Genomic DNA, 21,706 nt, shown 5'->3' with positions numbered 1-21,706 from the left:
TTTTGAAAACTTTATTCTTTATATGTAAAATTGTAGTTTTTGTAAATGTGTTCTTCAAAATAATTGTATCAACGGTTTTGAACTAAATATAAAACTAGGTATTCAAGTGTAGATGAATGGCTTTTATTTCATAAGTCTTATTTATATAACTTTCAATAAAACTGTACATGATTATATATATTTATTACTACATCAATAGAAATATACGTTTATTTAAATGGACATGTTTCATTTTAAGATCAATGAAAACATTGCCTATAATATATTTATATAATATGAATCTAACTAATATAACTAATTGTTCAAATAAACAATTGCACTGAGAGCGTGTGACAAGGATCTTGGAAAATGTTTAAACTTGCTTATGCCGTACACTAAATAACTTCTTTGCTAGGCGTGGAAATACCTAAAGCTTCTTCATATCCAATTTTAGTTTCGTGTTTATCTGGAATTAAATTTTGTTCTTTAATATTAATACAATGAACAATGTGAATGAAAAATACAACAAAGTATATAATAATTTATACCTTTTTTAGAAGTTTTCTTTTTCTTAGAATCCTTGTCTTTTACTTCTTTCTTTGACTTCTTGTGTTTTTCAGTCTTAAGTTTCTCCCGTTGTTTTTTATCAGAGGCATCGTCGATTGTTAGATCGTCTTTAGGCGCATTGTCTTCCCCAGTTTCTATGAGTAAATTGTCTCCTAGATCATTATTATTCGCAATTTCAGGTAACATTAAGTCTATTTCCTTATTACGCTTAGAATTTTTTACTTTCTTCTTATGGGAAGATTTTTCTGATGATCTCTTCTCTGAAGATTTATTCTTTTTGGATTCTTTCTTCTTAATCAATAAGCCGCTCTCTGGTAAAGGATACTGCTGTATCCTAGATGATAGCAATTCTTCTTCACGCAAAGGCCTAAAATATAAAAAAAAATAACTAAGCGATTATTCAGTACATTTTATAGAAGGCATTAACTATGTTAAAATAGTTTCAAACATATATTGGAAAATGGGCATTCACTGTTCTATTATCTTGAAATTCGAATGTGTATCATACAGTAGTACCATATTTATATGGTAAATAGAAGGAATTATAAAAAAAAAGAAATAAAATGAATGGGATAACATATAATGATAGTGTTTGATATTCGAGGATACGCAATATATTGAACTCATCATTACTTTATAACACAAAAAGCTACAAGAGGAAATACTTTCTACAAAGGTAGAACCAATCCGGTTTGTAAAACTTAATCTATCAAGTGAGAAATAATGATCTGTGCGTGTCTGTGTGTCTATGTGTAAGTGTGTGTCTATGTGTAAGTGTGTGTCTATGTGTAAGTGTGTGTCTATGTGTAAGTGTGTGTCTATGTGTAAGTGTGTGTCTATGTGTAAGTGTGTGTGTGTGTGTGTGTGTGTACGCACAGGTCGAGATCGAGGTCGAGCGCGCGGTGCGGGTCGTCGTGCAGCGACTGCTCGTCGTCGGAGGGCGCCGCGCCGTCGGGCAGCTCGCCGCCCTCCGCCACCGCCGGCCGCCCCACGCGGTCTGCGCCATCTATCGGCACAGAATGGGCAACTTCATATCATACACACTATACTTACGTATAGTACGACACAAATTAGATGTAGCATCGGAAAATGCAATGGAATTAAAATAAAACCGATTACTGCCGATTTACACAACCAATAGAAATAGCTCCCTTTCGCGCCACTCGACGCTATTCGTCACTATAGATTCACGCGTCAGAGAAAGCAAGTGCATGTAAACCGACGCGTCAAATTGACGAATATATTAGGTCATATGATATTACAAGCTATTACGTTTGTGCAAAGATCATATTCGCCTGAGAAATAAATATTGATAATTTGGGATAGCGTACTCAATTCGGATGTGATCGGTTTCACGAATTTTGCCGATGCGACATCTAAGTTGTGTCGTACTATACTAACATAGTTGGGATTTTTTTTTTCGAATATTTTTTTATCATATAGGTATATCTGATATACATAGTTATTCGTAAACACAGAAGGTCTCGGAAGGTCACAGGTGGGTTATCTGTGACTGTTTCAATATTTACATCAAATTTGTGTCTGAGCGTATACTTTAGCGCACTAGAATCACATAAGAAATCACATCTGTATAAATATCACTCACCATCACTATCAGATTCTGAGGAATGTCTTTCTATCTTATTCTTTCGTTTCTTCGACGGCCGCTTTTCCTTTTTAGCTTTCTTCGAATTTTCTCTTGTAATTAAGTACTTATCAGATCTCTTTGCTACAATCAAAAATAGACAATGGTTAAAATTAATTTGAATATAATGGTTACAAGAAAACATACAAAAAATGTAAATATATAACAATATTTACATTTTTGAATTTATACACATCAGCACTATTTCAATCACTACAATCGCCACATGAAATTTAATTTCAAAATCTCGACATCAATTTTGCCAACGTTCAAAATGGAATTTAATTTGCAATACGCAAATCCTCAATCCCATAGATTTATATGAGGATATCATATCAAAGCAAACATTGAATTCGTGTATTGATTTTACTCTTCTTGACATTCAAATTGGCTCGGGGCATTGAACTCACATTGCACTTGGAGAGGCACCTCTAGCGCAATCTCTGCAACGGGTATGTCATCCTGCTGGTAGGATCGCGGCGAGTCGTCCTTCAGGTAGTGCGGATTGTTGGCCTGCTCTTGTCTGCGCGCCTCACGCAACTGAAAATATGCATGTATAAATAAGTTTCAGTTTGATTATAATAACAAGTGGTCACCGTTTCTAATTTTGTTATTTAATTGTAATTAAATAAATAAACAGAAATTACTATGATATCGTGATGATAACATTAAATTTTCCCATTAGATTTCCTGTTTGCTGGTTTAATTGTTATGTAATGAGTAGTTTCAATGTATGGACGACAGTAACCCTTTACCAAAAGGACAAGGTCGTTCCACAAATACAATATTTATAAATGGAAATAAATTATTTATTTTGATAATGTTAAATAATAAATAAGGGTTATTTAATAAACATAAACTAATTGGACTTTTTATATTAATTATATCCAATACCACACTGTTACACGGTGTGTTAACTGTGATGCAAGAGATCACAGGATCAATCCTGACTTCTTGGGCTTTTGTCGTACCCACTTCTAACACTAGTGATAAGCTTCAAAGGAGGGGTAAATTTTGGTAATTTCTTAATTCATTTAGGGCACTGATAGTATTCGTTTTTTTTTTTCTTAAAAATATAAATAATATCATCTGATATCATGATTACCATTTGCAACTCCTCAGGAGTGAACTGCGTGACGGGTTTGGAGTCGACTTGCGGCGCCGTGAAAAGCGCCGTGCCTTCCTCCTCACCCTCCGAGCTGGAGCTGTCGGACGACCAGCGGTCACGTGACAACCACTGGTTCAGATCTAAGCTGTAAGCAAACGTTACTTTCGTTATCGTTCATCTTACTTAAGATTCAATTTCCTTTTTATGTGATATGTAACTTAGTTTGTTTTAAATGAGAAATTTAATATAACCTAGTAATTTTACAGGAAAGCTTTATTGTCCAAACATGACTACTATGTACTGACATCTTAATGTAAATATCTACATGTAATCTGTAGTCGCTCACTAGATAGGTAGCCGAGAGCAGGAAGCGAATTCTACTAGCAAATTGTTACTTTACACAATCAAATCATTTTCCTATTTTCGTTACGGTACAATTGAAGTTTAATCGAAATATAATGGAGATCGTAGAATTGCCCTCAGTTATGTTTAAGCTGAGGTTTATGTTAAGGAATAACCGAAATTGGATCAAAATAGAATCGGTAATGCATCAAAGTTATGGCCCCGAAGACCCAGGATGAGTTCTCGTGCCAATAAAGTTGGTTAGTTTTTATTAAGACATTTTCATAACAGATATATGTAATAAATAAATAATGCAAGTTATGAGATTACTTACTCAGCTGGTATTGGTACTTTTTTCTGTGCCTTAGGTGCTACTGGTTTGAGTTCCCCTTCGAACAGGCTCACAATTTCTTCAATAAGTCCACCACTTAAACTTTTACTGGATTCTTCTTCATTAATTTCACCATTTTCATTTTTTCCTAGTCCATTGCTAGAAATTATTATATTATGACAATTAGACATATTTATATTATGACAAGTTCCAGAGCTTAATGTACGTATTATGATTTTCAATTTATATAAATTTCATTTTACTTATGATCGCTTTTATTTTAAGCAAGTTAGCCTGGTAGGTATCACCCACTCATTACTTATTTTATCACCAAACAAAAAGCTTTGTTTTCTGTTAGCACTGAATGATATCAGCCTCATAATAAAATCTTAGTTTCCAAAGTTGGCACCGCCAACATTGATTGTTGACAGTGGGTCACTATTTAATAATAAAAAAAATATATAGGTTATATTTTATCCCCAAACAAAAAGCTTTGTTTTCTGTTAGCACTGAGTGATATCAGCCTCATGATAAAATCTTAGTTTCCAAAATTGGCGGTGCATTGATTGTTGACAATGGGTCACTATTTAATAACCAAAAAAATATATGTTATTTAATCGATAATACCTGTGTTCGAGAGAGTCACTATTTAATAACCAAAGCAAATATAGCTCCTTTAATCGTTGATACCTGTGTTCGTGGTCGACGAGCGTGTCGCTGGGCGGCTAAAATATATGTCATTTTGACGACCTCCATGGTCGAGTGGTGTGTACACCGGTTTTCATGGGTACACCACTCTGAGGTGCCGGGTTCGATTCCCGGCCGAGTCGATGTAGATTACCATTAGTTTTCTATGTTGTCTTGGGTCTGGGTGTTTGTGGTAGCTTCGTTACTTCTGATTTCCATAACACAAGTGCTTCAGCTACTTACATTGGGATCAGAGTAATGTATGTGATGTTGTCTCATATTTATTTATTATTTATTTATTTATAAACGATGATACCTGTGTTCGTGGTCGACGAGCGTGTGGTCGGCCAGCGCGGGGTCGTCGGGCTGCAGGCGTCGCAGCAGCAGCGCCATGAGCGCCGTCGTGTTGTGCGCGCGCTCCTGCACCTCCATGTCCTCGCTGCACAGCAGCGGACGCACGCCCGCCAGGATTTCGTGCAATACCTGCGCACGCAAACATACAATTCTAGCAAAACAGCGCTATGTTACATATTTACTATGAATTGATTATTTTTATAATACTAAAAGAGTATGATTTCAGGCTTCTCCCATAATGGGTAATTTACTGTGTTATACTCTTGGTGGTAGGGCTTTGTGCAAGCCCGTCTGGGTAGGTACCACCCACTCATCAGTTATTCTACCGCCAAACAACAGTACTCAGTATTGTTGTGTTCCGGTCTGAAGGGTGAGTGAGCCAGTGTAACTACAGGCACAAGGGACATAACATCTTAGTTCCCAAGGATGGTGGCACTTTGACGATGTAAGGAATAGTTAATAATTCTTACAGCGTTAATGTCTATGGGTGATGGTGACCACTTACCATCAGGTGGCCCATATGCTCGTCCGCCAACCTATACAATAAAAAAAAAAAAAAAAAAAATTGAAAAAGTTATGTCAATTTGTAAAAAAATGTGTAGCTTGATACTAAATGATAAATGATATCATTTCCCCACACTTTCTCAACACCAAGGGTGTGCGATTGCTTTTATAAATAGGGGGTGTTTTTAACAGAGTGCGCGACTGACCGCGATGACGGAGCGTCGGTCGCCACGCAGCTCGAAGGCGCGCAGCAGCTTGGCGGCCAGCTTGAGCGCGGCGTGCACGCACACGGCGCGCGCGCGCATGTGCGGCCCGCCCGCGTCCGCGCTCGCGCACAGCGTCAGCGCCGATATCGACTCGCGCATCACGTCCTCCTCGCTGCAACGCATATACATTTTGATCGAATTACAGCGAAAGAGAGCCGAGATGGCCCAGTGGTTAGAACGCGTGCATCTTAACCGATGATCGCGGGTTCAAACCCAGGCAAGCACCACTATATATATGTGCTTAATTGTGTTTATAATTCATCTCATGCTCGGCGGTGAAGGAAAACATCGTGAGGAAACCTGCATGTGTCTAATTTCATCGAAATTCTGCCACATGCGCATTCCACCAACCCGCATTGGAACAGCGTGGTGGAATACGTTCCAAACCCTCTCCTTAATGGAAGAGAGGCCTTATCTCAGCAGTGGGAAATTTACAGGCTGTTACTTTACTTTTTTTTTTACAGCGAAAGGGATATTCCAGTGGGTCCCGATACGATGACAGATTTACATATATTTCATATGGTGTGGACTCACGTGCAGTACTCGCTGAGCACGTAGGCGGCGGCGTAGAGCACCTCCCGCGAGGCGGCGCGCGGCGGCGAGGCGGCTGCGCGCGCGCACAGCGCCGCACACTCGCGCGCCGCGAACCCGCGCGTCTGCGCCACGCGCGCGCCCACCTCCGTCAACTGCGCCGCGATCATGCAGCCTGCAACATGCACACACACTCGTTAAGCTGGCTTCCCACAGGTCAGACCGCGCCAGGACAGACCGATAGGCCATGGGAACCGTCGCATCTGATGTGGCCTGCGGTGGCCTGATGTAACCCGTTCGACCCATCGGAAGTCGGTAAGTTCAAAGGCGCGGCGCGGCGTGGCACAACGGTGCCTGTCGCGGCCAATACGGGAGCGTGTGCGTCGGTTGTAATCGTTCATTTCACCTGCGGCCGTGCCTGAGAGTACACGCACATGATTGAATGGACAAACGAGCTGATATTTGAGTTTTTAACTCATTACGAAAATGAACCGGCGCTTTGGTATAGTTCGTCGCCTCAACATAAAAATAAAAAATGATATCCATGATGCGTGGTCACGCATAAAAGCTAATTTATCAGATGGAGCTATCCCTATCACGGAGTTAAAAAAAGAAAAAAGAAAATTTAATTTTTGCTTGACTTATCAAATATTCACCACTGAATAAAACCACAGCGGCTGCACAGCGCAGCCAAGCGTTCCGTATCACTACTCATATTGGAATGTCAGTCGACAGGCCGACAACTGCCGTGGGAACGCTCAGTAGAGGCCGTGACAGGCCTACACAGTGACGCTTGCGGGCGGAGGCCTACCGTGCTTGGCGCTGGTCTCCATCTCGGTGAGCTCGGCCAGCACGGTGATGTACCACTCGAAGTCGACGACGTGCTGGTAGTTGTTCTGCGAGCAGATCTCGATCATGCGCGTGAGCAACTCGTCGCGGTACAGCGTGCCCTCGGCGCGCTCCATGTGCACCATCAGCTTCTTGACTATCTCCATCAAATTTTTTTTGGAAACCTATCAACAAAAAAATGTCCGTGATTACTAATCTAATATAAAATATAAAGTTTTAAGAAAACCGCGGAATAAATAAATAAATAAATAAATATGAGACAAAATCACATACATTACTCTGATCCCAATGTAAGTAGCTGAAGCACTTGTGTTATGGAAATCAGAAGTAACGACGGCACCACAAACACCCAGACCCAAGACAACATAGAAAACTAATGGTAATCTACATCGACTCGGCCAGGAATCGAACCCGGGACATCAGAGTGGCGTACCCATGAAAACCGATGTACACACCACTCGACCAAGGAGGTCGTCATTATTATTTATTATCGTCATAATTCAGGATGGCAATTCGTCCTCATTCACTTGTCTTGATATCCATATACAGTGTAAACTCTTTATCCCATCAAAAACATAAATGTAAAATGCAAGCCAAGTACAATATTAAGATATAAGCATTGTTTGTTGACTCCAACAACAAAAGAAGTGAGATCTAAATGTGTGCCAAGTACAACAGCCACTCCTGAATGTATTTATAAAAACTACATAAAACATAATTTATTTCCATATTATATCATATTTTATCTATTCCGATTCGATCGATTTGGTTGTTTTTATTTTTTATATTGTTCACTCGATATAGCGAAAACTCTCTATAACGACAAAAAATGCTCAGTCCCTTGAGTTTCGTTATAACGAGTTTACACTTTATTTAGAATTTAGATTCTGCACAGTGTGTTGATTAAAACGATGCTACAATATATAATAAGGTTCGTTACCCACCACGTGACATGATACATGTTAATATAGAGTGATGACTATAAAGTGCTTGTATGCCTACCATTCCGTACAGTAGACCCAACGCTCTGAGTCTAATAGATTCGTCTTTATCGTCCAGGCACGCCAGCACGAGGTCTTTGTGAGCTTGCACGGACTTCGGATGAGATTTGAGTATTCGGGACATCGCTAGCAGCCCCAGATACTTTACTGAAAACAAACAATATATTAAACAATCTGAAGGGCATATGTGGTTATATATTGTAATAAATAGGGACTGTCCTATTGGTGTAATAGCTAACTAAGGCTGCAAACTGCAAGTTCCAGGGTTCAAGTTTGCGATCGGTCTAATCGAATTAATTGTTTTTGTTTACGAGATTCGAAGCTACTTTTACACATGCGTGTAACGGACCACTCTGAAAACGGGGTGACAATCTCCTTTGACAATGACCTCAAAGCTCAAAAATATTAAAAGAACGTCATATCAAAAATCAAATCAAAATAAGCCCAGACAATATTAAAAGTACGTCATATTAAAAATGAAATCAAAATGCACTCACAGTTTTGGTCGCTGTCTTCAATGAGTATTCTTAGTTTCTGCACACACAGCTGCACAGAGGCGGCGTGTCCCGGCATGCCGCTGCTGATGCTGATGAGAACCGCTATCACCGTGTTGATGCACTCGTACAGAAGCGACATGGCTGTCGTACTGACCGGCGACGCGCGGTTGGAAAAACAATATCATTATATTTTCTAAACCAATAACACTGTACATAGCAATTACTATATGTCTATTTTTATAATTTCCAAACACTATATAGGTATATAAATTTAATTAAATTCAATATTGCAACTTTATCAGTGCTATAAAGTGGACAAAAGTTCAGTTATCAGAAAAAAATGTGCTCTTATAATAAATAAAAAAGCGTGAATCTATATGTTTATCTATGTGTAGCTTAGTGTGATACATGAGATTTAAACGGCTCTCTACACTCTACATAATTATATAAACACTATATTTGTATAGCAAACGAAGCCGATATATGTATCCCCTATAACTAGATAAATTAAATAAAGCCTTTTCACAATAACATCAGAAGAAGCTTCTTAAGCACTTTCTAACTCTAGCAATGATGGGTATATCTATAGAATATACCTATAATTAATTAATATTAATTATAAATAATGTCATAATCGCTTTTAGCTTCCCTTCACCCCATAGAGTCCAATAATAATAAATAGATGATCTTGTATACAAGCATCTGTGACTCCGACTCACCTATGAATTAAATTAGTTAATGGTTCTATCAGTTTCTTGCCAAGTCGGGGCTCTAATGGGGTTAAGGCACCAAACTGGAACAAATATAATGATTCTACATAAAACTAGCTTATGCGAGAGCTAAGATCATGAACCCTGATACAGGAAGTCCTTGTGTTTTGACTTCTTACGAGAGATTATGTCTCATTCCTAGATTCCTATTCGTTTCATCGGGGTTATTGTTAGCAGCAGCGAAAATAATATAAAATGTGTGGCATGCCAATTTTGTGTAACTTAGTGTGAGTTGGTTAACAATTGAGCTGAATAATTGCAAGGTTCGAGGCGTTGCTTTCACTTTGTATGTTCACTTTAAATGAATGGTAATAACAATGTATGTGTTCATCATTCGATGGCATGAGGAAGCTTTACACACCAACTGCTATTGGATATGTTGCGACAAGACTTGCAATAGCTGCAACATATGAGGAAGCCTCTCTCGGAATGTGTTTACTCGATACAGTTCAAGTGGGGTGTGGTGAATGGTACTAGCTGCTAACTTATCATTTTCTAGTTTACGAGGGTACCTGCAAATAAGGTCTATGAGGCTTTGAGTAATTTTTCTCCCAATGTCGGGTTCATACTGAGTCATTAAACCAAACTGTGGAGATATAACAATAAAATATTAGACAGACATTTTAAACAGCTTGCAATATTTTGACATAAAAATAATCCATATTTTAGAAATTACATAGTGACATTTGATATTTAAAGTATTATTCAGTAGTAAACATTTCCATACATAATATATTTATTACAAGCAAAAGTGTTTTGTACAATGCTTGATTAGTATAATTTAATAATTTATAATTCACCAACCACCTATGTTGTAGGGAAATCCAGCAGAGGTTCTGTATGCTTGAATAAAATAGAAACTGCCTCCTTCTCAGTAAAGGATGCCTTTGACCAGAAATTGGGCATTAATTTTCATTTACTTCACATAAATTTGAGAATCAAGTGATGACAACAAATAACACTTACAACATATTAGTTGCATCATTTCAACAGCTTTAAATTATTCAATTAAGCAAAACATTTTCAGATGCAAGTTAAAGATAATTTTAGTGGAAAAGTAACAATGACAAATATGACAATTTGTTTTTATATAGTAATAATATTTTAGAAAAATTTAAGAGTGAAGTAGATTATATATTAAATTCTCTATAGATTTATTTTGTTAGTAGAATAAATAACAGATACCTTAATTGTTATCAATAAGTCTTTGTAATAAGTCATTCAGAAATAACATTTTATTAATAATTAGGATGGATTTTTAGTTTAGTTTTATTCAAAATAAAAATAGTCATTGTAAACACACACATAATATTCATTCTTATTCTTAGACAAAATAATTAAGTCAACTTACCAGTTTGATGATTTTAATCAACATCCAATTATTTGTTGATGTTGTCATTAATTTGAAGAATACCGGAGCTAAGGACAGGTAGTTTTTGGGGTTCTTTCTTGCCAATTCACAGACAACATTAACCGCTGCTGATTGGACTCCTATAGTTGTAAAAATCACACAATGTCAGACTATACTTAAGCCTCTATTATATATAATAAATAGTCATTTACTGATATATTATGTATTTCATGAGATAAAGTAAATGAATATGTATGTTTTCATAATTCACTTCATACCCATTGGTAAAGAAATACTTTAGATTACCTGCATATTATTGTCAGGTGAAATTCAGCCATAATGCATTATAATAACCATCAAAAAGAAGGAGAGAAAACTTAACACAAATGGTAGGTTTTACACACTGTAACTTTTAGGTAACAATCAATACTGACCAGGATCTGGATCTTCTAATTTTTCTTTTAATTTAGGGAAAGCTGGTCTTAAGGCTTCAGGATATCTTAAAAATACCTTGTACATCATTAGAACAGCTTTCATTCGGAGGTATGGCTTAGTTGAGCTCATCTAAAATATATGATTTGTTATCAATTGATCTTGAAGAAAGTTATTTAATTATTTCCTTTAATTGAATATATACTAACCAGAGTCATAATGTCATTGGCTAAGTCTCTTGCTAAATCATGGGATATGAAACAACTAAGGCCACTGAGTGCCAGCCCAGCTTCATATTGATTTTGAGCATTCAGATCTTTTCTTATCATGTTTGTGGTGAGCATAAGCAATTCAGAATCTGCGTGAAATGATTGACTAGCTGCTAAGTATCCAATGCGTTTAAATGTAAATTTGTTAGAACTCATCACTTCTATTATATTAAATATCGCCCATGATATATCATATCCTAACATTTGTAGCTGAAAAATTAATTGGTAAAATAAAAAAAGGAAGTGTCATATATTATTTAAACATTTATTTATATTTTATATTTAATTAAAGAGATTCACGATTGGTCCAATATGATTAGTTGTTTTTTATAAATATAATAATTCGATAGAGTTAATTAATTAGACAATCTAAATAAATATAACATGTATTTGTATACGAATAACAATTAACGGCAGTAAGTATACTCAGTTACTTACATATGTTAGTTTTGCGACAGCGTTAGCTTTCACTCCGATATTGTCTTGTCGCAACTCTACTTTTATTTCTTCCATACATTGCGCTATATATTTTGCCTAGAAATAGTAGTTTGAAGATTATTTTTAATTAAATTAATTTTGGTCTCCTGTGTTTTTTATATAATAATAATTGGCATAAAACAAATAATATGTACCTCATTATCTTTGTTATTTCTGATCCCACGAACTAAATCGGTGAGATTTTTATCAAACATTCTTTCAAAGTTGCCCTTAACCTTTTTCAAAGCCATGTTGAATATTCTTTTTCTTTATTCATAACTTTATAAACCTCAAATTATTGAAATGATAACAGAGAAATGAAGAAATAGCGAACAATGTCAAAAAGAAATAATTAAACTGACAATCTATCAAATTCGTCCATGCAATGTTGGCTCAAATGTTGCTAGTTTTCGTAACTATGAATAATTTCGAGATATTTAAAATGATAAAAACCTGCAAGGTTAATTTATTCACAAAACAAGATTCGGGTAAATAAAATATTCTAAGTCCTTGATCATAAGCCAAAAATGAAGACATGCTAATTGAATGATTTAAATGTGTAGGTAGAATCTACATTAATATTTTAATGTATATTGTTTTTATTTCGAGTCTTGTAATATTGCTAGGAGATAAAAAAAATAATTTACATGAACCAAATTAAACAACTGGACTTTAAATTTATTAAAAAAGTTTTACCACTTTTTAAAACTGGAAACAGAAGCGATCCCGGTAATTACAGGCCTATTTCAATACTCCCATCCTTAAGTAAAATTTTCGAAAAAATTATTTTAAATCAACTTCTCATCCATTTCGGTACAAATGCTATTTTTCATGGTGAGCAATTCGGTTTTAGAAGAGTTTTTCATTAATGGAATAAAGTCTTCTAGATCTACGTTAAAAATGGGAGTTCCACAAGGTTCAATTTTGGGTCCCTTTCTATTCCTAGTATAAATGATCTTCCTTTCTATGTTAAGGGTATTTGTGATATAGTGTTGTTTGCTGACGATACTTCGCTGATTTTTAAGGTTGACAGGAAAAAAGTGACTATGACGATGTGAACGGTGCATTATCACAGATACACAATTGGTTTACAGTAAATAATTTAGTTTTGAATGCTCAAAAAACAAAATGTGTAGTTTTTACCCTACCCAATGTTAGCAAGCAAAATTATAATATATCTTTAAACGGTGACCGTTTTGAAGTAGCTGATACTACGGTGTTTTCAGGAATAGAATTGGATTCCAAACTTCAGTGGACTTCTCATTTATCATCCCTAACAGGAAGACTCAGCTTCGCAACATACGCGGTTAGAAAAGTTAGACAACTAACTGATATTGATACCACTCGTTTAGTTTATTTTGGTTATTTTCACAGTATTATGTCATATGGCATATTACTTTGGGGTAACGCTGCAGATATTGAATCTGTCTTTATTTTACAAAAGAGAGCAATCCGGTTTATTTATAATCTTGGAGCTAGAGACTCTCTTCGGGATGTTTTTAACAAAGTGGGAATACTCACTGTTGCGTCGCAATATATTTACAACAATATTATGTATATTCACAGTAACATTGATAAGTTTGATAAAATCAGTGATAATCATTGTATGTGCACTAGGAGTAAGGATAAGCTTATAACGCCAAGTTTCCGACTCCGCAAAGTCAATAGATCCTTCTTGGGGCAAAGTATCCATTTCTATAATAAAATTCCGCAGACATTTTTAACTATGCCGTTTAGTAAATTCAAATCGTTTGTAAAAAATACATTGGTAGAAAAAGCATATTATTCGATACAAGATTTTATAGATGATAAAAAAGCGTGGAGTTAATACCTGTTGACTTCCAAGCAGGATTTATTAATTTAAATAATTGTATTTAATTAACATGACTCTGTATTTTTGCAAATGTTAAAAAAGAGTAACTACTGAGTTTTTTGTCGGTTTTTTTTCGGTAGAATCTACCTTCCGGTACAAACCGGTGGTAGCTTCACTTGATTGTAAAATGACGATTCAAAAGTGCTTGTAAAAGCCTACTCTTACTCTATGCATGTTTGTGCTACGTTTAGGAAAAAAAATGAATTGTTTAGTCCTAGGATTTCAATAAGAGTAATTCAAATGACCTCTGTTGTCAATGAACTCTACCATTTCTAGTATATAGATAGCTTACCTAGATCAAACTTCGAAATTTTTTAGGGCTCGAATATACTTGTTGCATACCCAATTTTTCATAAAATGTGTAAGTTAAGCCCTTAAACTATACCATAACTTAATATGATAAAAATGCAATTGCAATGTAATTTGCTGGTCAAATATGTATGGGTTCAAATCAGCAATCGGTAAAGAACTATCTATATGGGATACTTCTCCTTACCAATACAGACTATAAAGGACCAAAAGTGACAATGTCAATTCAAGTTGTCAGATGTCAAACTCATAAAATAATCATTGACGTTTGGATTAGATTAAGTTTTCTTTTGAGTCTTTTGACAGCATAATAATAAAAACTTGTTTATCCCTTCATTTTTAATATTATAAAAGATATGCACCACTAATGAAATAATTGAAATGTTATATTTAATTATTGATATTAGATTTATAACAGTGGCATAAATATTGATTAGTTAAAATTTTACAAATTTAATCAAACAATTTACAAATTAAAACTTTGCATTTTATTTAAAACATTCCATAATGATAATTTTTTTGAGTGAATTACAAAAAGAACATTTGAGTTTACTTCATCAACATTCTACTCAAGGTTTTTATAACATGATCACAAAAAATAATAGTTTCATGTTAAAAAATGTAAATAAATTATTAATACATTTTGCATTACAGTTTTGGTTGATTTTTGCAAACTCACCATTGACTATCTAAATAATGGGATGAATGAAAAAAAATGTGGCATAGCTGCAGGTAGAATTTGAAAATGTGTTTATATAAGTTTTTTTCTATTGTTGGATATTGACTGTAGTATCATTTTACAGAAAAACTGGAGGTTCCGTTAAATGTTGTCCAAAATCTGATTTATGCTTTGGCTTATTTAATTGTGGAAGGATGTAAACATAATGTAGGTAACATATATTCAAACTATAAAATTAAAACAATTTTTATAATATTCATTAAACAAATATTTTTAAAAATTTCAGTTGTCAGAGCCAAACTTTAGGTCTTCTCTGGCTATAGCAGGGTTTTCCCAGGAACAACAGCAAATTATAGTGAAATTACATAATGCTAAGAAAAGAGAATTATCAGAAGCATTAAATTTGCTACAACAAAAAGATCCGAGTTATCAAGATCTTACTTGGAGATTTGAAGTACAGGTATTAAAAAAAAAAAACAATTGGCTTTTTGTCATAAATTTTTTTTAATAATTCAACATCTTATTAAATTATAATATACATTGGTCAAGTTTTTATTTAAACATTTTGTTCATATTCTGACCATCTATAATTCTGCATACATACATATTCTAATAAATGCTATTAATTGATTAATATATTTAACTTTAAGGTTGCTTCAAAGAATTCTATGGATGAAGTAAAGCCCATGGTTGCCATGGATTTTGTGTTATCGAGTCCTAAAGATTTTAGTCAAGGTGAAGAGGAATTTAGACATGAAACTTTAAAGCAAAAAAGTGGTTTGTCTTCAATGAAAATCGTGTCCTCAGTTCAAGAAGCTAAGACAGCTAGTCAATGTCAGCATGTAATAAACCATGTCCTTCTACAATCTGATCTGCCAAACTTGGTCCACCTCACAAATAGGTTGGAGGAAGCCCTTAAAGAATCTAAAAGCCAACATGTTCGAAAAGTGCAAAGGGCATTATAATTTATCTTTATCTATACTAATATTATAAATGCTCTTTCACATTCAAACCTCTAAACCGAATTTGATGAAATTAGGTATGAAGCAAACTCCAAGAAAAGACATAGGATACATTTTTGCCCTGACACGTGACAACCAACAATCTAAAACGCGAGCGAAACCGCGGCGACATCTAGTACTGAAAAAAATTGTATTGGTATTAATTATAAAGCATTAATGAGCAGTGTCATTTTAGTTCCCAATTCTCATAATGTGTCAAATTACAATCCAATTGAACTATGGTAGAGATGACTGGCCATTGGGTGGCGATAAACTAAAGCCATTTTAAATAAGAAACATAAATATTATTTAAAAATACACCAATTATATAGTAAATCTCTATGGACAGATAAAAAATAGTTTATATATATTTAATAACAATAAATGATGATTAAGCATTAAACTTGAGTCATTTTTATTATATGACCTTTTCCTTTGATAAAAAAAAGAATACACCTATATAATATATGTACACGTTGATTTAATCGACACTAATTAATTTAAAATATAAGATAAGTGTCGTATTTAAAAAAAAAAAAAAATTTTATTATTATAAGGCCAAATGAGCCTTCTGATGGTAAGTAGTCACTACCGCCATCAATGCGCCTCTATCCTTTTGTTCCATACATGCACAACAGGCACCAAATATTGTAGTAATAATTGTAAATTGTTTGTGACATAGGCTCTTAACCGTTTTTTTTTAAACCATATGTTATGTGCTTATTCTCATTTCTTCTTAAATTAGGGTACGGGGTTGCAAAAAACCCAGACGTAGCGCAAGTGGGCGCCAATGATGGTCAAACTTTAGATCATTGGTGATTTTTATTTTTATAACCACTGCGCGAAGCAGAAAACTTCAAATTAATAATTTGGCTGCTGCACCGACATAACTGTTATCAAAACTTTGGAAGTAAAATTAAAGTAGATATAAATCGTTAAATAGTATTGTATAAAGAAAAAAGAGTCGAGATGGCCCAGTGGTTAGAACGCGTGCATCTTAACCGATGATTGCGGGTTCAAACCCAGGCAAGCACCGCTGATTCATGTGCTTAATTTGTCTTTATAATTCATCTCGTGCTCGGCGGTGAAGGAAAACATCGTGAGGAAACCTGCATGTGACAAATTTCATAGAAGTTCTGCCACATGTGTATTCCACCAACCCGCATTCGAACAGCGTGGTGGAATATGTTCCAAACGTTCTCCTCAAAGGGGGAGGAGGCTTTTAGCCCAGCAATAGGAATTTACAGGCTGTTGTTGTTTGTATAAAGAATTAACATACATTAATCATAAACTCTTAGTTGTGAACATATCGAGTATATGTTCACAACTAAGAGTTAGTTAGTTGTTGTTAGTTGTTAGTTAGTTGAGCTTTTAACGAGTCGCATGAAATTCGTAAATCAGAGGTTTATCTTTATTCCTACTTCGATTGGAGTAAGGCTATAGATACCATACTAATTTTTACTATCTTTATTTTAAATCTGATATAGTTTTATTTTCCAAGGTTGCATGGACACCTTTAAGAGTTTAAAACTTTGACGTGTTTATTTGTTTTAGTGCCTCACCGATGTTCCAAGACTTACCCTTAACAGCCCAGCATTTTGCATAGTCGGATACAGACTGGATTAAAATAAGAAAACTGTCAAAATAGGAAGACTATCTACAAAGTTTGCCTGATTAAGGCTGAGCATAAATAAATACAAGTACACAAGTACATTAATTTAAATTAATTAAAGTGTAAATATTTGGAAAGTTTTGCCTTTCTTTCTAATATTTTATTTGGTTCATTTTTATGTGTAACATTGGTTTTGTTTCGTACAATTAGTGCTATCTACATAATATGCATTTAGTATTACTATTTATAATTTTGTGTCTTTTTTGACGTGCTATTTAATTCATATAGATTTATAACTATGTATTTGCATGAAGTTCTCACGTTACTCCGAGTACTTATTTATATAATTTGGTATTTTTATATTTAATTTTTTTTTAATTTTATATTCTATATTAAAAAAAATATTAAAAAATACAGCCTATTTCAATTTAAAGAAATCAGATATAATAGATTGAAGATAAAATAAAGTAGATGGGTAGTAGATAAGTAACTACGTATTCCATGCGATTTCCCAATAGCTTTGCTAAATTGTGCAATACCTGCTAACAGTTATTTATTCATATATATTTATTTATAACACAATAATATTCAACTTAGCTTCGTATATCTACTTGTATTATGATTTTTCGGAAATTTCACAATGAATATTATAGATTATTCAAGCACACGACCAATATTATTGATATTGCATCGATGGTATGTCACATGTTGTATATTTGGCTTTTATCCTCGTGTGGTTTGAATAAATTATACATATATAACTACACATGTACTTTATAGGTGCCATGCATGTTTAAAATGAGCATGCATACACGCTATGTATAAAAAAATTATGATGAAGGTGCTTTTACTAATTTTTCTGAAGCTTTCTCGTAGATTAAGCCATTGACAGTTCTATCGTTTGTTCGTGCGCACTGGAACAAACGTTTAAAAATAATCTATACATATAAATATTTAATAATTCAAATCAGTTATATAATGTAATTAAATTCAACCTTGATTTCAAAGACGACGTTCATTGGCCATTACCCCTAAATTTTATATTTTTAACTACAAAGTACTAAAAATGAAATATAAGTAGTCCCTTTTGAAGTAGTTACCTACTATATTTATAGTATACCTATTTCAGGAAAAATGTGTTTTAAGCTCCTTTTTTGTATTCTTTAATGGTTAATCATTGTGTATCTTAGTGTGTAGTGTAAAACCATTATTTTGTAGAATTAATTTGGTGCTTAAGATAAATGTATGTCGTAGTCTCACACACTACAATGAATTTAAAGAGGCAAGCATCTATAATTATTTATAGCGCCAATGATTCAGCAACAATCGGGATCATGTGGAAGTGTAGAGCGAGAGATGTGAATTGTGAGCGGCACGCCGCGCCCGCCCGCGGTCCGTCAGTTTGTCACTGACCGAGTGCCGGAGCGCCAGAGCGGCGCCGTGCACTCATACCGGTTCGTCCGGACCGGCCCGCTACTTACCATTCTATCTGTGATATAATCCCTATACGTGACTTCAAAAATTTCTCGTACTTATTATCATTACATAAACATATTATAAATAATGAATGGAACTTTGATTTCATTGTCATTGTGAAACAAGACGTGGTCTGGGCGACATTACATAGTGCGGTCAGTTTTCGTGGAATCCTCTAAAAGCTATTAAATTTCCATCTCATTTTGCAATAGTAATCCGCAAACAAAAGTGATTTATTTTCAAAATAAAATAATACCTTCATTTTTAAAAACCTCTGATGTGAATACAAAATAAAGTGTATAGTTTGTGAATTTAATGTTTACATCATAAATTAATGTACTTAATACGTGCGTACTTATTCTGCTAGTGGTCAACTGGTGAAAACCCAGTGTTTTTAAAACTTTTTTTTTTACAAAATATAATACAAAATGGATTCAAAAGTAGAGCTGAAAGAGAAAAATCCCCATGATAATGCAAATATTTTATCAAAAATATTTTTATGGTGAGTTAACTTGGTTTGTTTCTACTTGAAGTTTGCTTATTTTAAATGGAATATTATTTTATATCAAAATACGTAATTTTTGAATTAAAATTAAACAACATACAATGAGTAAAAGCAAGCATAGGTTTTGTAATTATTTTATCAACCATTACAGCGAACGAAATTTTTTTGACATAATTATTTGAAATATGCGTCGACATTAGCGTGTAATTAAAGCTTAATTAGCATCAAAATGTGGTGCAAGTTCGAATCTAAAGCCATAAATAAAATACGAACATAATTATGATTAAAGAAAGTCTTCATTATTTTATTATTATTCTATTGAACTCCCCGCTTTTAATCCTCCTTTTTCATACAAGGACACTGTTTTTTCAACATAAGATTAATTATCCGCTTACAACTGTTCGCATTTTTATAGTTATGACATATTAAACAATAAATTAACAGCATATATACATATATCGCCTACTTAATACGTAATTTAAGTAGACCGGTTAAGTAAGCAGGTTTCAATCGTTATTTTACAATTTATTAAATTTGACCTTAAAGCTTCAGAAAAAGCAAATATACTCGTAGTTACTCTTTTACAAATATTTATTTTTTACATTTATTTTATAATAAAATAAAATAAAAATAAAAGCGCATTATAAATTAAACGGTTCTATTGCTTGATAAAGTAATCATTGACTAGTACGGCCCCTTTTAAATTAATACATTCGGTGTAATAAATCAGCAACTATTTTCTACATACTGTATATAGCGTTTGATAATAATATTATTTGTCGGTTGCTCCCCTACAAAAAGAAGTAGGAAAAGGTGCAAGGAATTATCTGTATAGAAACTCCATAGTAACTGAACCTTAGAAAGTCTTTTTCTATTCATATCAACCCTTAAGTTATAGTGACTAGATACGACAATAAAATTTTATATTATGATGAGAACCCATTCCTCTATTTAAAGCTGGGGGATCTACTTTGCACGATCAAATATTACAAATATAAATAATATATATTTGTAATATTTGATTTTTTACTAGCTGTGCCCGCGACATTGTACGCCTTTGAATATAACAAAAAAAATATTATTGTAAAAATATTAACTGTACTGAAACTTAGGTTACTCCCTATTATATCAGTTATCTGCTAGTGAAAGTCCCGTCAAAATCGGCCCAACCGTTCCAGATATTAGGCAGAACAGACAGATAGACAGACCGACAAAAATTGAAAAAAATGTTGTTTTGGTATATGTACCGAGTATAAATAAATACATATGCAATAAAGGGCTCTTTTAATATTACAATCAGACACTCCAAATTTATTATATATGTATAGATTAAAAATAATGGACAATGTATTTTTTTTTAAAAAACGAACTTCAAGCACTCGAATCTCGACGTTTTATTACAACCTTATTTTACCTAATTAATAAGTGTGAGTAGTGAGTAGTACCCACAAAAGCTTGTCTATTAATGTAAATCTTAATTAATCATCTTCAATTGCTTCGTTAATATAACTCATTAAGCCAAATACAGACCGAGCGAATTGCAATTCCGACATTTCAACGAAGACTAAACACTAAAAGCAAGATAAAAAAGGTACATTGCTCACTTGCCGTCAGCATTACGTCAAGCATTAAGCATTTGGAACGTTTTATTATATGGAAATGCTCGAGAAATCGCTAATGTCTATACTCATCTTTATGTTTTCGTTTATCTCTTAGTATATTAATATTAATATTGTGCACAAATCCCTAATCAAAGAAAATTAAATGATTATAAAATTTAACTAGTTACGTCCATTCCTAACAATTTATTATTATATTCGTTGGCTACTGTGCCACTAGCACATCTTCCAAAAATCTATAATCTCGAGGTTATCTTCCTAAGGGTAAGGCTGATGTTAGTTTTATCAGGGCGTCAGCTAATTTATGTCTGGTAGTAAAATGGGGAGTGAAGGTTTGTGTGCTATTATTTATTTTTTTTATAAATTTCGCTGGTAAAGTCGCGCAAAAGAAATAGTTGCGTTTCAGAAAAAACTATCATTGAAAATAAATGTCTCAGATTTTATTTCAATGATTTTATTCACTATAAAAACAACCGTTTTGCAGACATAACTGTATGCCTTACAAAAAAGCCGAGTAAAGTCTCTAATTTATATAAAACATAATCTGAATTTTTTTTCTGCAGACTGTCACTCATGTAATGTTACATATTATGCAATAATAGGTTGCGTGCTGTTATAAAGCTCAGTTTTTCTTACTTATTAACATTTTATCACTTTATCGCAATCGAATCG

At 34.0% G+C, this 21,706-nt stretch overlaps 3 protein-coding genes across 3 annotated transcripts in view; 2 read left to right on the top strand and 1 right to left on the bottom strand.

The window, feature by feature from the left end:
* Positions 1-166: 166 nt before the first annotated feature.
* LOC124542484 (AP-3 complex subunit delta) lies at positions 167-12,352 on the bottom strand. The gene is made up of 19 exons (XM_047120429.1): positions 12,116-12,352; positions 11,922-12,017; positions 11,424-11,693; positions 11,217-11,346; positions 10,783-10,922; positions 9,381-9,454; positions 8,662-8,810; positions 8,166-8,311; positions 7,126-7,327; positions 6,318-6,489; positions 5,724-5,895; positions 4,976-5,142; positions 3,976-4,131; positions 3,297-3,444; positions 2,602-2,731; positions 2,153-2,275; positions 1,423-1,552; positions 528-913; positions 167-445 (listed from the first exon to the last, which is right to left on the bottom strand). Exons 1-19 carry the CDS (start codon positions 12,209-12,211, stop codon positions 375-377), a joined length of 2,958 nt encoding a protein of 985 aa, XP_046976385.1. The 5' UTR covers positions 12,212-12,352; the 3' UTR covers positions 167-374.
* A 2,068-nt stretch (positions 12,353-14,420) lies between these two features.
* Positions 14,421-16,213, top strand: LOC124537441 (COMM domain-containing protein 2-like). The gene is made up of 5 exons (XM_047114284.1): positions 14,421-14,716; positions 14,797-14,874; positions 14,946-15,028; positions 15,108-15,281; positions 15,472-16,213. The coding sequence occupies exons 1-5, from the start codon at positions 14,650-14,652 to the stop codon at positions 15,784-15,786; spliced, it is 717 nt and encodes a 238-aa protein (XP_046970240.1). The 5' UTR covers positions 14,421-14,649; the 3' UTR covers positions 15,787-16,213.
* Positions 16,214-18,828: 2,615 nt separating this feature from the next.
* Positions 18,829-21,706, top strand: part of LOC124542880 (ATP-binding cassette sub-family C member 4-like) — a 42,743-nt gene continuing 39,865 nt past the window's right edge. The window contains exon 1 of the mRNA XM_047120775.1: positions 18,829-19,412. Within this exon, the coding sequence (XP_046976731.1) occupies positions 19,339-19,412 (74 nt within the window). The 5' untranslated portion in view covers positions 18,829-19,338. The remainder of the gene's footprint in view (positions 19,413-21,706) is intronic.

This window comes from Vanessa cardui, chromosome 2 (genome assembly GCF_905220365.1).
Source record: "Vanessa cardui chromosome 2, ilVanCard2.1, whole genome shotgun sequence".
Lineage (NCBI taxonomy): Eukaryota > Metazoa > Arthropoda > Insecta > Lepidoptera > Nymphalidae > Vanessa > Vanessa cardui.
The sequence above is the reverse complement of the archived record's forward strand: the minus strand, read 5'-3'. Positions and strand labels throughout refer to the sequence as shown.